Source organism: Oryza sativa, chromosome 11 (genome assembly GCF_034140825.1).
Source record: "Oryza sativa Japonica Group chromosome 11, ASM3414082v1".
Taxonomy (NCBI): domain Eukaryota; kingdom Viridiplantae; phylum Streptophyta; class Magnoliopsida; order Poales; family Poaceae; genus Oryza; species Oryza sativa.
In genome coordinates, this window is record NC_089045.1 from 26478123 (window position 1) to 26490802 (window position 12680).

Here is a 12680-nt window from a genome sequence, read left to right on the forward strand (position 1 = left end):
TGCAGATTCCACTGGGTGCTTTTACTCTTCGACCTGTCGGCCTGCACCGTCAACGTATATGACTCAATGGATAAAAAAGAGTCTACGTTTTACAAGGTTTTCGAACTTATAGATAGGTACTGGCATAAGTTCCTCTGTTAATTAAGAAATTCTTATTATGTTAATTATTTCTATTACGAATCATATCTTTAAACTCCATGTAGGGCTTGGTATCGGTTCCGTCATTTCGTCCACGGCAACTGGAGTGAAAGACTTAGGCGGAGGTTCAAATTTCCTGTGAGTACACATGCTCTACATTTACATTTCTCCGATTCAAATTAATACATACAAGTGTATATTAATTAGATCTCACGCCGTTAATTTGTCATTTATTTGTAGTGCGCAAAGCAAAAGCAGGGAACTAACTTGTGCGGCTACTACGTGTGTGAGTATTGCCACTGCCTTGCAGACCAAATCATCACCACAAGAGAGCTCGATGTACGTACAAATAAATTCAAATTTTCATTACATAACGATTTCTTGTTTAATTACTAATCAATTTCATACATTCATATAGTTTATTCGCATGAGGGATAACCTGATCACACACAAGGAATTTATCGCGGCGGTTCAAGAACAACTCATGGGATTCATCAACGAAGAAATCCTTGATCCCAAGGGTGAATTCTACTACGACAGAAACACAATTCACCGGTCCTTAGCTTCTGAGCTAGCAGCGACTACTACTACGTCGAAATCGTAGCTAGCTAGGACATATAATGGATTGTAATTAATACATGACTACATATGTTTCTATATGCATGTGTACACATTTTCTATAATGTAAATATATTTTGGTCATATATATATCTATATACATATGCATTTGCATAACATATATATGTATAAATACATATATATTATGCATGTACATATGTACTGAACCATATATACATATAATATAATATAATATAATATATATATATATATATATATATATATATGTATGCATATATATGTATTGAAATATATATATGCATGGTTTATATATATATATATATATATATATATATATATATATATATATATATATATATATATATATATATAAACCATGCAGCAACAGGGCCATGCAAAAAAAAAAAAGGTCAGCTCGATCTTTAGTCCCGGTTATTTCACCCGGGACTAAAGATAGCGATCTTTAGTCCCGGATTGGTACTCCCGGTTTGGAAACCGGGACTAAAGGGGGGTTACAAACCGGGACTACAAAGGGTTTCTCCACCAGTGCTCCCAATCCAAATTTTACTTTGGTTTTTGCTCTTGTTTGGATGAATCTTAATGTCAACTCATCACTCATGCATATAAGGATTTTCGGTCATCCTCCTGGCCTTTGATATATATCCATGGGAACTACTGGAGAAAGGCTCTGTAGTCTCGGTTGGGAACCACCTAACTACGAATCTGGGACTAAAGATAGACATTTATTCTCAAATCACAATAACATTCTCATCCTCAAATCACAAATTGAATGAACAAATTATTCTCAACAAACAATCATCACATATCATCTCAACAAACAATCGTTCACAGATTAACAAGGAAAAAAGATAAAAAAAAAGGAAATACGCATGCGCGCCGCCCCCCCCTCCTGGGCGCGCGCAGCCCTGACGGCCGCCGCCTACCGTCGCCACGCGCCTCCCCAGCCCGACCACCACCGACCACTTCTGGCAGCCGCTGCCGCATCTTCCACGGCCAATCCCGCCTGCTCCGGCGCACACAGGCTGCCACCGCCGTGCGCCAGTCTCTCACTCCTTGATCTAAGGCAGAAGAAGATAGGATAAGAATGCCGTAAAGGATAAGAGAGAGAGGGGAGATGAGAGGATAAGAACGGTCTGCTGAGAGAGAGGGGAGATGATGAGTTTGGAGGATAAGCCCTAGGGATTATATATTGTATATGGATTTTTAGTTCCAGTTGATAATACCAACCCGGACTAAAGATCGATGTTTAGTTCCGATTGATAATACTAACCGGGACTAAAGATCCCAGGCCCCCTGAGAAAATCTGACGGTAAATGAACCGGGACTAAATATGATCCTTAGTCTCGGTTGGTAACACTAACAGGGACTAAAGATCATCTTGGAACGATAGAGTTTTAAACCGGGACAAAAAAATTATCTTTAGTCCCGGTTTCTATTCAAACCTAGACTATTGTGGTTTTTGGTCGACCGGGGAAATATGGTTTCTCCAGTAGTGTCAGTTGCAGATCCATATACATACATGTACCATGGGAGGGCAAAACTGAATAGATTTGTGTTTTTTAGTCCATAGCAAATGTGTAGTTCTATTTGCACATATCCCCATATATAAATCAGTTTGTACTACTTCCTCCATCCCAGAAAAACACAACCTAGGCAAGGATGTGACATCTCTTATTACAATGAATCTGGACAACCCTTTATCCAGATTCGTTATACTAGAAAATGTCACATCCCTTTCTAGGTTTATTTTTTTTTTTGGAACGGAGGGAGTATGTCATAAATGTTGAGCTTCCTCTGAAAGGACTCTTAATTTCGAATTGTAACAAGTATTCCTTTGAAATTGTGAGCTAACAAATTTGTTTTATCCCTCGCACATGAAGTTGGTTTGAACATGAGATTTGGTGGTGACATACTAATACCTATACCTGTTTAGCGATTTTTGCATGTATTTAGAACTTGAAAAATGTCCAAATACCCCCCTAAACTTTATATGGTAGTCCGTCTAGCATCCTGAACTTTAAAACCGGATATCCAACACCCTAAACTTTACCATACCATCCATATTACCCCATAAGATGGTTTTGGATGATAGTTTTGCATATTTTGGAAGCTTAAACAAATAATTTTTTCTAACTAATATAACATATTTGGATATCATCAGTTATAAGTTATCAATTTATTTTTATACAGTAGTGTCATACTATTATTATGTTGTAAGTGAGAGCTAATAAGGAGTAAACAGAAAGATTTAAGTCAAAATTTTAATATATATGTCCAAAGCATATGACATGTGATCAAACTCATCCAACTTATATAAACGGTATTATAAAGTTTAGGGGGTTGAATGTCCTATTTTAAAGTTTAGAGTGCTTTACGGACTTCCATCCAAAGTTTAGAGGGTAATTTGGACTTTTTCCTTAGAACTTATATGTCAGGTTTTCACTTATTCGATGGTTTTCATCATCTATTCCCCGCTTTAACACATGCATGGCTCATATTTTTCTCCCGCACACGTAGAATTATTTCAAATTTATATTTGAAATTAACGTATTTGCATATAATGTCTATTTTGTTATTGTTGATATATTATGTACGAAAGAAATAAAATGCATCCATGCATGTATCGAAAAGATCAGCATTTGTCACTTGTGACAAGCGTGTACTTTGTGCTAGTACAGATCGAGTATCATTATTGGACTTATATCTAAAATTAATGCATATTATCATGACATTCACTTTGTGCTTGTTGATACATTATACACGCATGAAAAGAAACTAGCGATTAATGTACAAACGTTGAAGAAAATATCAAAATATGGTGTTTACAGTAAAACTGTGATCTTCAGTCCTCACAATAATATAAAAATTCATCACCCATAAATCTGCCAGTAGACCCACATAGAAATGTGCTACGATCTTGGGATGCCACCACACCCCGCTGGGCCATCAGATTTCCACCGTAGCTGCTTAAGTGAGTACATTTCTCACCACTGGTGGCAATTGAATATCTAGGAACATATGAGGTCTACAGCGGTTGCTGGTAGGCTGGAATGCCACACTTTTGTGGTACAATTGCACTTTTGAGGATGCATATATGTTTTTTTTTTTGAAAAGCTTAGACGTCAAGAGCATTGCTGGATATATTGGAAGGGAATGATTGGTTTAAGTACAAGAACAAGGCAGATCTCTGGTGAGAGCCTTGAAACATCTAGGACCACCTAAAAAGGAAGCCAGACAAGAACAAATTACAAAAGGTCTATATTTTCCTTTATCAAGAAAGCTACTTGGGTCGCTGATTGCGATCTTTGCTGGAAAATCCATCGGTTTCGCTCCAGCCAAACATGCCACCAAGTGGTTAACAGGGTTCCTATGATTTTCTTCTTTTCACTTTTAGGCCCAATATGTTCCATCTCCACTAAAAATAGAATCCCAAAAATTAGTTAGTAACCACGTATGATTGGATGGGCCCATGGTTGGTACCGATTTTTTTTTTAAGAAGCGCGTGGATCAGATCAGATCAGATCACTCCCCTGCTGTGCTGCCATTTCTAAATGCCGCGAGCTCCTGCCACTGTCACATAAACCCACCGGCCACGGTGGTATTGACGAATGATTTCACATCTAATGTGGAGAAATAGAAGGCCCAGTTGATCCTCTACACGGCCGTGTCATGAATCTGTAGGTTAATATCGTAGGCAACATGTTAGGATGCTCTTGTTTCGATCCGTCGCACCCGATGAAGGGCAGTTGGTGCTATGGATGGAGGGAAGGCGGCACGGGAGACGGGCAGATGGCGGGGATGGAGGATTGGTGCTGATCCCATGGAAAACCATAACCGAAACCGACGAAGTTAATACGGCAGCTTGGGTGCAGCGTTGTGCTCTAGTTAGCACGAGAAAGAAGACTGCGCGAGAAGGGGTAAAAGGAAGTGGGCAAAAAAAAAAAGGCCCAAATCCTAAATGGGATTGGCCTTGATTTTAGGTGTAGGTAAATTTTGGGACCATGATTGAAAGTCTATTGGAGGCCTAATGTTAACCAAAGTCTCAAAATTTAGTCTTCAGTAACATATTTGGGCCTTTCTTGGAGATGCTCTAAAGTTCCTCTAAAATCATTCTAAAGATATGCTCTAAAGTTCCTCTAAAATCATTCTAAAGATATACTCCCTCCGTCCCTAAATATTTGACGCCATTGATTACATAGGACCACATAAGAGCTGCAAGTAGTCAATGTGTCATCTTTTGCTGAGCTGGCAGCTTGCATAACAATAGGTCATTTCGATGTAGACGTTCTGGTTAAGAATATCATCTTATTGAATCCTATTTACAAGATGGCAGTCGGGCTAAATAAGAAAATAAGAAAAAAAAATCAACGATCAAGAAAGAGAAGACTCTAAATATATTACGTTTAGCTGTCAACTGAGGCTGAGCCACTGCGTCGATAGATTCACTCCAAAACTGCTCGTTAGCCACTGCAGTCTGCAGCATACAGCAGCCGCCGTGGAAGCTGAACAAGAGTTATCGCGGCACACTAGTATTCTGCTATGCTACTGCCTACTGGCTTCTATGCAGCCACGATCACAGGATGTAGCTTTAGACAGACCCTTCGTTAGTTGCTTTTGTGAGTATGTGACTACTCGAGCTTAAACATCAGGGTAGCAGATCATTGAAGAGATCTAGCAAGATGCCTATCCATTTCTAGTCGTCCCAATACTTCACATGCCTATGTTTTTTTTTTTTTTGGATCAACATGGAGAACTGGTCAGAGACAAGTTCCAATATGGGGGATATGTCTTATAGGTAACTTTCTCATCTGAATTACTGAAATTAGCGAGCATGGTTGTTTTTATAGATGAATGGACTGCTTCTATACATTTATAGTAGATGAAACTATTTATTGTTTCACATACCCCTCCGACTTATTAAAATTTTGACCGGTAAATACACAAGTGATTAATTAGTCGTTAACTTTCTGCCAACTTGGAATGATGGAATGGTTTGCACCTCTCTTTTCTCTGGTCTTGCTTTTGGATAGGCAGATATCTCTACTATTAAAAAAATTAAAGATGTTATTGCCGGTACTTTGGTACGTCATTTGTGTATGAGTCGGTTTTCAAATTCGTTAACTTTTGGAAATACATATCCGTATTTGAGACGTTTATTAAGTCCGTTTACATTTGGAAATACAGAAGAAGAGCCGTATAAGAAATCCCTTTAAAAAACTCGAATGCTAACTTAAGATGATCGGACTCTAACTGCAGCTCATGACTTTAAGCGAATTCTCATGGTGAATTTCACCTTAATTAAACCGTATAATAATAATAAGATTAAAATAGCCTTCACCCGTCGCAACGCACATGCATTTTTTCTAGTCTATATATATGTCTAATCCTTTTAGGAATGGAAAAGAGATTGAACTAAAATCCAAACCAATCCAAGGTGATCCTTTGAATCATAAATACAGATTTTTAACCCTTGAAGATGAAGTGTAGATTTATGGCCAGTAACCAGTCAACGACATTATTGCTTCATTCTATCTCTGACAACATGGTAACTGTTCAAACAGGAGTTAATTAATGATTTGTTAATTTACAGAAAATTAACTCAGTCACAACGTGAAACCATGACAATTGGAAAACACAAATTTAGTATATAGCATGTGTACAATAGGGCAAATTCAAATTAAATGACATTTCTCAACTCAATGATATTGGCAATTCTACTGAAGAGATGTGTTTCCCAATAATTCAGATAGCTTCCTCTTGAGGGAGCACCAATGCTAGTGTGCTTGATGTAGGTGGTTAACTGATAGCCTCATCATTGCTGATTCGAGGAATAAGTAAAATAACATATTTGCAAATGAAAAATAGTCTATGAATAAAACTTTTATATACGTGTTCTTAACGATCTAAAAACAAACGCTGAAAAATAAACCACAATAAAAAAAAATCCCAAAATCAACTCTAAATTTATGATTGAAAATTTAAATTTTGGCTAATAAGTATAGGCATAAGCAAAAACATGAGGCCGTTTGTCAGTCTTGTTCACAAAAGGGTGTGATCACTAGCAAAGGCACATGCTCCGTCATCGTCATACGGTCCATTTTGCTGATAAAAATGGAAGACATGATTTCCACTGATTTGATCTACAGAAATAGAAAGTAGTACAAATATTTGTTGCCATTAAGCAGAACTTCTCCCACTGTTCAAATCTGAGATCAGCAAGAGGGGCAGAGGAGCAGGGGAATGTGTCCTCTGGTCTACCCAAGAACAGAGCAGGAGCCAGCGTGAGATTTCCCCTGCACCAGAAAGACCAATAGAAAAAAAAAATTCAGCAAAACAACCAAACAAACTTCACAGTCATGTCGCCAATTATTTCTTGGGAGGAATCGTGTGATACTCGGATAGAGCTTTTCCTACTTTCATAGTGTTAATATTTACACTGGAAACTAGAACCAAGTTGATTCTCCAATGATCCAATTAACGAGAGTTCTAGGGTAAGTTGTGTACAGATCGAGCAGCTGAACTCAGATGGCAAAATAGACGCACCGAATTACTAGCTAGGTGTGTGCTTCCTGATTCTAATTGGTGATTGCTCTTTCGGCACAAAAAATGGGATGGCAACCTGATTGGGTATCTAGGCTGTATGATCATACTAGGCTTTCAAGAAACTAACTTGACTAAGACTAATGAATTCGTATATATTCAAAGTTTTCTGCTTTTTCTGTCATCACCATTGTTTATTGCATAAAGTTTCCGTGTGCCTCTGAATAAGTACAGTGGCATACCTTAATTTAGCTAGAATAGTTCACAGTACACAAAATTATTGATATTATATTCGTGTGCCGTTCCATAGAAAATCACTCCTATGCAATTGTTGCATGGGCCATCAAAATTTTGTGATCAATGCCTTTGGAATAGACTGCATAACAGCATGGGAGAACCTTAACAGCTGCATTGCCCCCATGTTAAAATTGTAGTGTGTACAAGTGTAACTACAAAATCGTAATCATAGTTTATTTGGATTCATAAAGAGAATCTTCACTACAACAACTGGAAAGATGAGTACCAGCACAATTTTACTAGTTTCAGGAGGTGAACTTCAGTAGTATCCATCCATTTCCTCAGTTGATCAGTGCATAATATTTTTCTTTGATGGAAATGATATCATAGTAAACATCATCCATTGTCGGTCGATCTTTTGGTGATGTCTCTGTGCACATTAGCCCAAGCTTGGCCATTTGTATGGCGCATGTTAGTATTTCAGGCACAACATGATTTGGGTCTTCACCTTCACAATATTCGGTGATAGTAGGATCTAAAATGTCACTGATTTGATCCGGAAATGCCGACTCCACAAAGTTGTGAAGGTCCATTCCATCTTGAAAGATTTCATCAGTTGGTTGCTTTCCTGTTATCATTTCTAGAACAATAATTCCGTAACTGTATACATCACCCTCAGCTGAGACCTTGCATCCCAAGCCATACTCTACAATCAATATTGTGCAAGTTAATAATATTCATTAGTCAGTCAAAATATGATACAATTTTGCATCACTTCCTTGGTAGAGCTAGTGGAAACAATAGATAAAATACAAATAACAATGAAGCAAGTGCTCACCTGGTGCAATGTATCCGATTGATCCTCTTAATCCAGTAGTGCTTGATGAATTATTGAGGCTTATAAAGTTGTTGTGCAGAAACTTTGCAAGTCCAAAATCACTAATACAAGCAACCATTTCGTCATCCAAAAGAACATTGCTTGGTTTCAGATCGCAGTGAACCAAAGGAGGAGTGCATCGGTTATGAAGATAATCCAATGCAGTGGCAATGTCTCCAGCTACTCTTACCCTTGAAGCCAAACTAAACAGTTTTGGGGGGCTTTGACTGCATGGTTTTGGATGGATCCAGCTTTCGAGGTTACCATTCGCTCTATACTCAAGAATTAGTGCTTTAAACTCGTTTCCTGATGGATCAAAGGTTGAACATAAGCCAATTACTCTTACAAGATTCCGATGGCGAATGCTTTTCAGTGCCTCACATTCAGCAGAAAAACTATTGGGTGCTCCATTTTGGTCAAGTCTAAATACTTTAATTGCAACATCGCGTGCACCGAACTTCAATTGACCTTTATATACCAATCCAAATGTTCCTGAACCAACAAGACTTGTTGAAGAGAAACCATATGTTGCTTTGTACAGATCACTGTATGATATTTTATCCAAACGCCTGAACGAATGGTTAATGCCGATTCTCTCCGGTCCAGATCTCTTCTTCAGAAACATGATGGCAACACATGCCAAGGTAATCATAACAATTGTACTAACTGGAACTACCACAGTAAGAATATAGGATGTCTTCCGTTTGGCTGACAGTTCCTTGCAAAGTGGTAACTGTAACATTGGTGAACTTGCACATAACATTTTATTTCCTTGGATGAACACATCGCTAGAATTTGCAAACACGCCTCCTTTGGGAACAGGTCCCTCAAGGTTATTGAAAGATAGATTGAGAGAGCGTAAAGATCCAAAAGACTCAAAATATTTTGGGATTTCACCAGACAAGTTGTTTTGGGAAAAATCAATCTCAATTATGCCTCTTAAGTTAATTAGAGATTCCGGGATGCCTCCTTGTAGAAAATTTGCCTCCAAGCGAACTGATTCCAAAACAAGGCACTCACCAAGATTGGAGGGGATCTCACCAGATAATTGGTTGTTGGAGATATTAAGAGAATTAAGATTAATCAATCTACCAATCTCCAGTGGTATGTGCCCAGTGAGTTGATTATAGGATATGTCCAGACCTTTAGAAAGTGTAGAAATCGAAAAGAGATCTAACGGAATGCTTCCATTGAGGTTATTTCTTGAAATGTTTAGCTCAACCAAATTTGTGCATCTTGCTAAACTTGAAGGTATTTGCCCAGTTAATTCATTTTCCTGAAGATAAAGTTCAATGAGCTGCTCTAGTGTGCCTATTGATCGAGGAATTTCTCCAGAAAGCTTGTTGTGAGATAAGCTTAGGATCAGCAAGTTTGGAAGATTTGCAATTGTGCTGGGAATTTGTCCGGAGAGCATATTATTACCCATCAGAATGGCAGTGAGACCAGTGAGGTTTTCTATTTCTGAAGGTATGCTGCCAGTCAACTGGTTCTGTACTAGATTCAATATCTGTAGTCCTTTTGATAGGTTGCCAATAGAAGTGGGAAGTACTCCTTGTAGATTATTTCCACCCAACCACAAATTTTGCAGTTGGGTGCAGTTTGTTAGTGAAGACATGAAAGTCCAATCTCCAGACTCAAGCTTATTGTCACCTAGATCTAAGTCAGTCAACATGGACAAGGATCCCAATGAAGGAATAATACCAGTGAAGGAGTTGCGTCCAAAATAAATCTCTGTAAGATTCAAAGCATTGGCTAATGTAGCAGGAATTGGTCCTTCAAACTGGTTCCCATGTAGTATGAAACTAGTGAGTCTTGGAAGGGTATAGCCAATGTTGGTGGGAATTCTCCCAACAAATCGGTTGTCACCAAAATTAAGATAGGTAAGATTTGAGATTTTAAATATTCCTGGTGAAATAATTCCTGATAAGTTATTATAACTTAGATCTAGTAATTGCAAATTAGAGAGTTTTCCTAGGCTCTCTGGAATGGTCCCTTCTAAGTTGTTTCCAGAAAGCATCAACTTAGACAGGGAGAGAATGTTATCAATTGAGTTGGGAATCTCGCCAGAGATGTAATTATTAGTTAAGCAAAGGTATCGCAGAACCAAAGATGTTTTTGAGAATGGAGGAATAGTCCCGGATAGACCATTCTGTGAGAGATCTATGTAAGTTATGGTAGAGCTGTTGAAGAGAGAAGGGGGTATTTCCCCAACAAGGCTATTATTTTGGAGATTCACCCATACAAGTGTTTTGCTACTTCCCAAAAGTGGAGGAATGGTGCCAGTGAGCTCATTGTTAGGAATGAATAGTGCAGAAAGGTTGGGAAGCAAACCAATCTCCGAAGGTATGCTTCCATGAATATGGTTATTGCTAAGAATAATTTGCTGAAGAAATGAACAATGAGCAAGACTTGGAGGAATCTTACCTTCAATGGAGTTGCTATACAGATTGATGGTTTCGAGGCGAGAACATGACGATAAAGTCTCTGGTATTTCACCACTAAGTGCATTCACGCTGAGATTTAGATACCTGAGGTGTGTTAAACGGCCGATCTCAGGTGAAATGTGGCCATTGAGTTGGTTACCAGGCATGTGAATTCTGGAGATGAAACTGAGGTTAGCAACACAAGGAAATATTTGGCCGGTGATGTTTTCTGACTCGAGGTCTAATCCATCTACTCGAGCTGGAAGCCCTGTGCTGCATGTAACCCCATGCCAATCACACATCGAAACACTGGAATCATTTCTCCATGAGCCTAAAGCTCCAGAGGGGTCATGGAGCTGGGACTTGAGGCAGAGGAGAGCCTGCCTATCAGCATTGGATTCGTTGTGAAACTGAGCTGACAAGCAGAAGGGAAGGCGCAAGTTCAGGAAAAGAATGAAGGCTAGCACTAGCATCGGTGTGATGGGTTTATTGAGAGCTAAGCGAAACATTTCTTTTGATGGAATTGATGCTTGAAGACTGAACCATAACGGAAGGGTTAGCATCTATATATAGGACACCACGTATGTGTTTAGTTCACGGCAAAATTAGAAGTTTGGTTGAAATTGAAACGATGTGATGGAAAAGTTGGAAGTTTATGTGTGTAGAAAAGTTTTGATCTGATGAAAAAGTTGAAAGTTTGAAGAAAAAGCTTGCAACTAAACAAGGCCGTTTGCATTTGAAGTGAACGTTTTACAGTTCCACCATTGTTGGGAACTTCTTTTGCAACTAGAACCTTAGCAAATCTATTTCAAAATGTAGACGTAATTAAATTGTTAGAACCTGGACCTGTGAGATTAATTTGATGACGTATGTGAACACTGGCGCATGATATGGTGCCAGTGCAGACAATAGCATATAGGACGATCTTTCGTGGAATATACTCTGAGTCCCAAAATGAATGAATTTCTATGGTTTAAAATTTATCCGAATAAAACTTATCCACCTACTCCTTCATCTTATCCGATTACAAACATCCCCGTTTCTTAACCATTTTATTATCTGATGCTTTAATTTCATAATTTTTTCTTACGATTACACTACAGGCGCACAGGCGCACACACATTACTACGCATGCAAGATTATACTCACACCCCCCTCCCCGTAAATACTGCCCTAGTCTTTTGAGCCTAATTAGTCTATGATTAGCCATAAGTGTTACAGTAACCCACATGTGCTAGTGGCGGATTAATTAGGCTTAATAAATTTGTCTCGCGGTTTCCAAGCGGGTTATGAAATTAGTTTTTTCATTCGTGTCCGAAAACCTCTACCGACATCCGGTCAAACGTATGATATGACAGCCAAAAATTTTCTTTTCGCGAACTAAACACACTCTAAAAAAGTGGATGGAGGTCTATCTGATAAAAAATAATGTTCTGAAAGGCTAAATTTCATTCGGTCAAAGAAGACGGCTAGTATACCATTGGAAACCATCGCTTGACCTTGTTGGAGTCTTGAGACTTTGAAGTTATACCGGTCGTCCTGACGTCCATGTCGTGGATTCAATTGTCCAAGCTGATAGTGTAGCTATCAAAGTATCAATGCTTTCTTCTTTTTCCCTTGTACGTATTGATGCCGTTGATTTTTTTAAATATGTTTGACTGTTTGTCTTATTCAAAAAATTTAAGTAATTATTAATTCTTTTCTTATCATTTGATTCATTGTTAAATATATTTTTATGTACACATATAATTTTACATATTTCACAAAAGTTTTTAAGTAAGACGAACGATCAAACATATTTTAAAAAGTCAATAGCGTCAAACATTTAGAACATTTAGGAAGGAGGGAGTAGTATGCAGCTGTCA

General features: G+C 38.3%; 1 protein-coding gene and 1 long non-coding RNA gene across 2 annotated transcripts; one reads left to right on the top strand and one right to left on the bottom strand.

Moving 5' to 3' along the window:
• Positions 1 to 246: 246 nt before the first annotated feature.
• On the top strand, positions 247 to 582 carry LOC136353920 (uncharacterized). Its single transcript, XR_010737430.1, has 3 exons — positions 247 to 276; positions 379 to 477; positions 557 to 582. It is a non-coding gene; the product is annotated as an uncharacterized lncRNA (long non-coding RNA).
• Positions 583 to 7667: 7085 nt separating this feature from the next.
• On the bottom strand, positions 7668 to 11354 carry LOC4350958 (probable LRR receptor-like serine/threonine-protein kinase At3g47570). The gene is made up of 2 exons (XM_015760310.3): positions 8354 to 11354; positions 7668 to 8221 (listed from the first exon to the last, which is right to left on the bottom strand). The coding sequence occupies exons 1-2, from the start codon at positions 11322 to 11324 to the stop codon at positions 7857 to 7859; spliced, it is 3336 nt and encodes a 1111-aa protein (XP_015615796.1). The 5' UTR covers positions 11325 to 11354; the 3' UTR covers positions 7668 to 7856.
• Positions 11355 to 12680: the final 1326 nt, after the last annotated feature.

What these genes read in the sequence shown, in the direction of transcription:
- LOC4350958 (XM_015760310.3), bottom strand. Translation starts at nt 11,324, where the DNA reads ATGTTTCGCTTAGCTCTCAATAAACCCATCACACCGATGCTAGTGCTA. An exon ending in AATCGGATACATTGCACCAG is followed by an intron (nt 8,222 to 8,353) that starts GTGAGCACTTGC and finishes TATTGATTGTAG; the next exon opens with AGTATGGCTTGGGATGCAAG.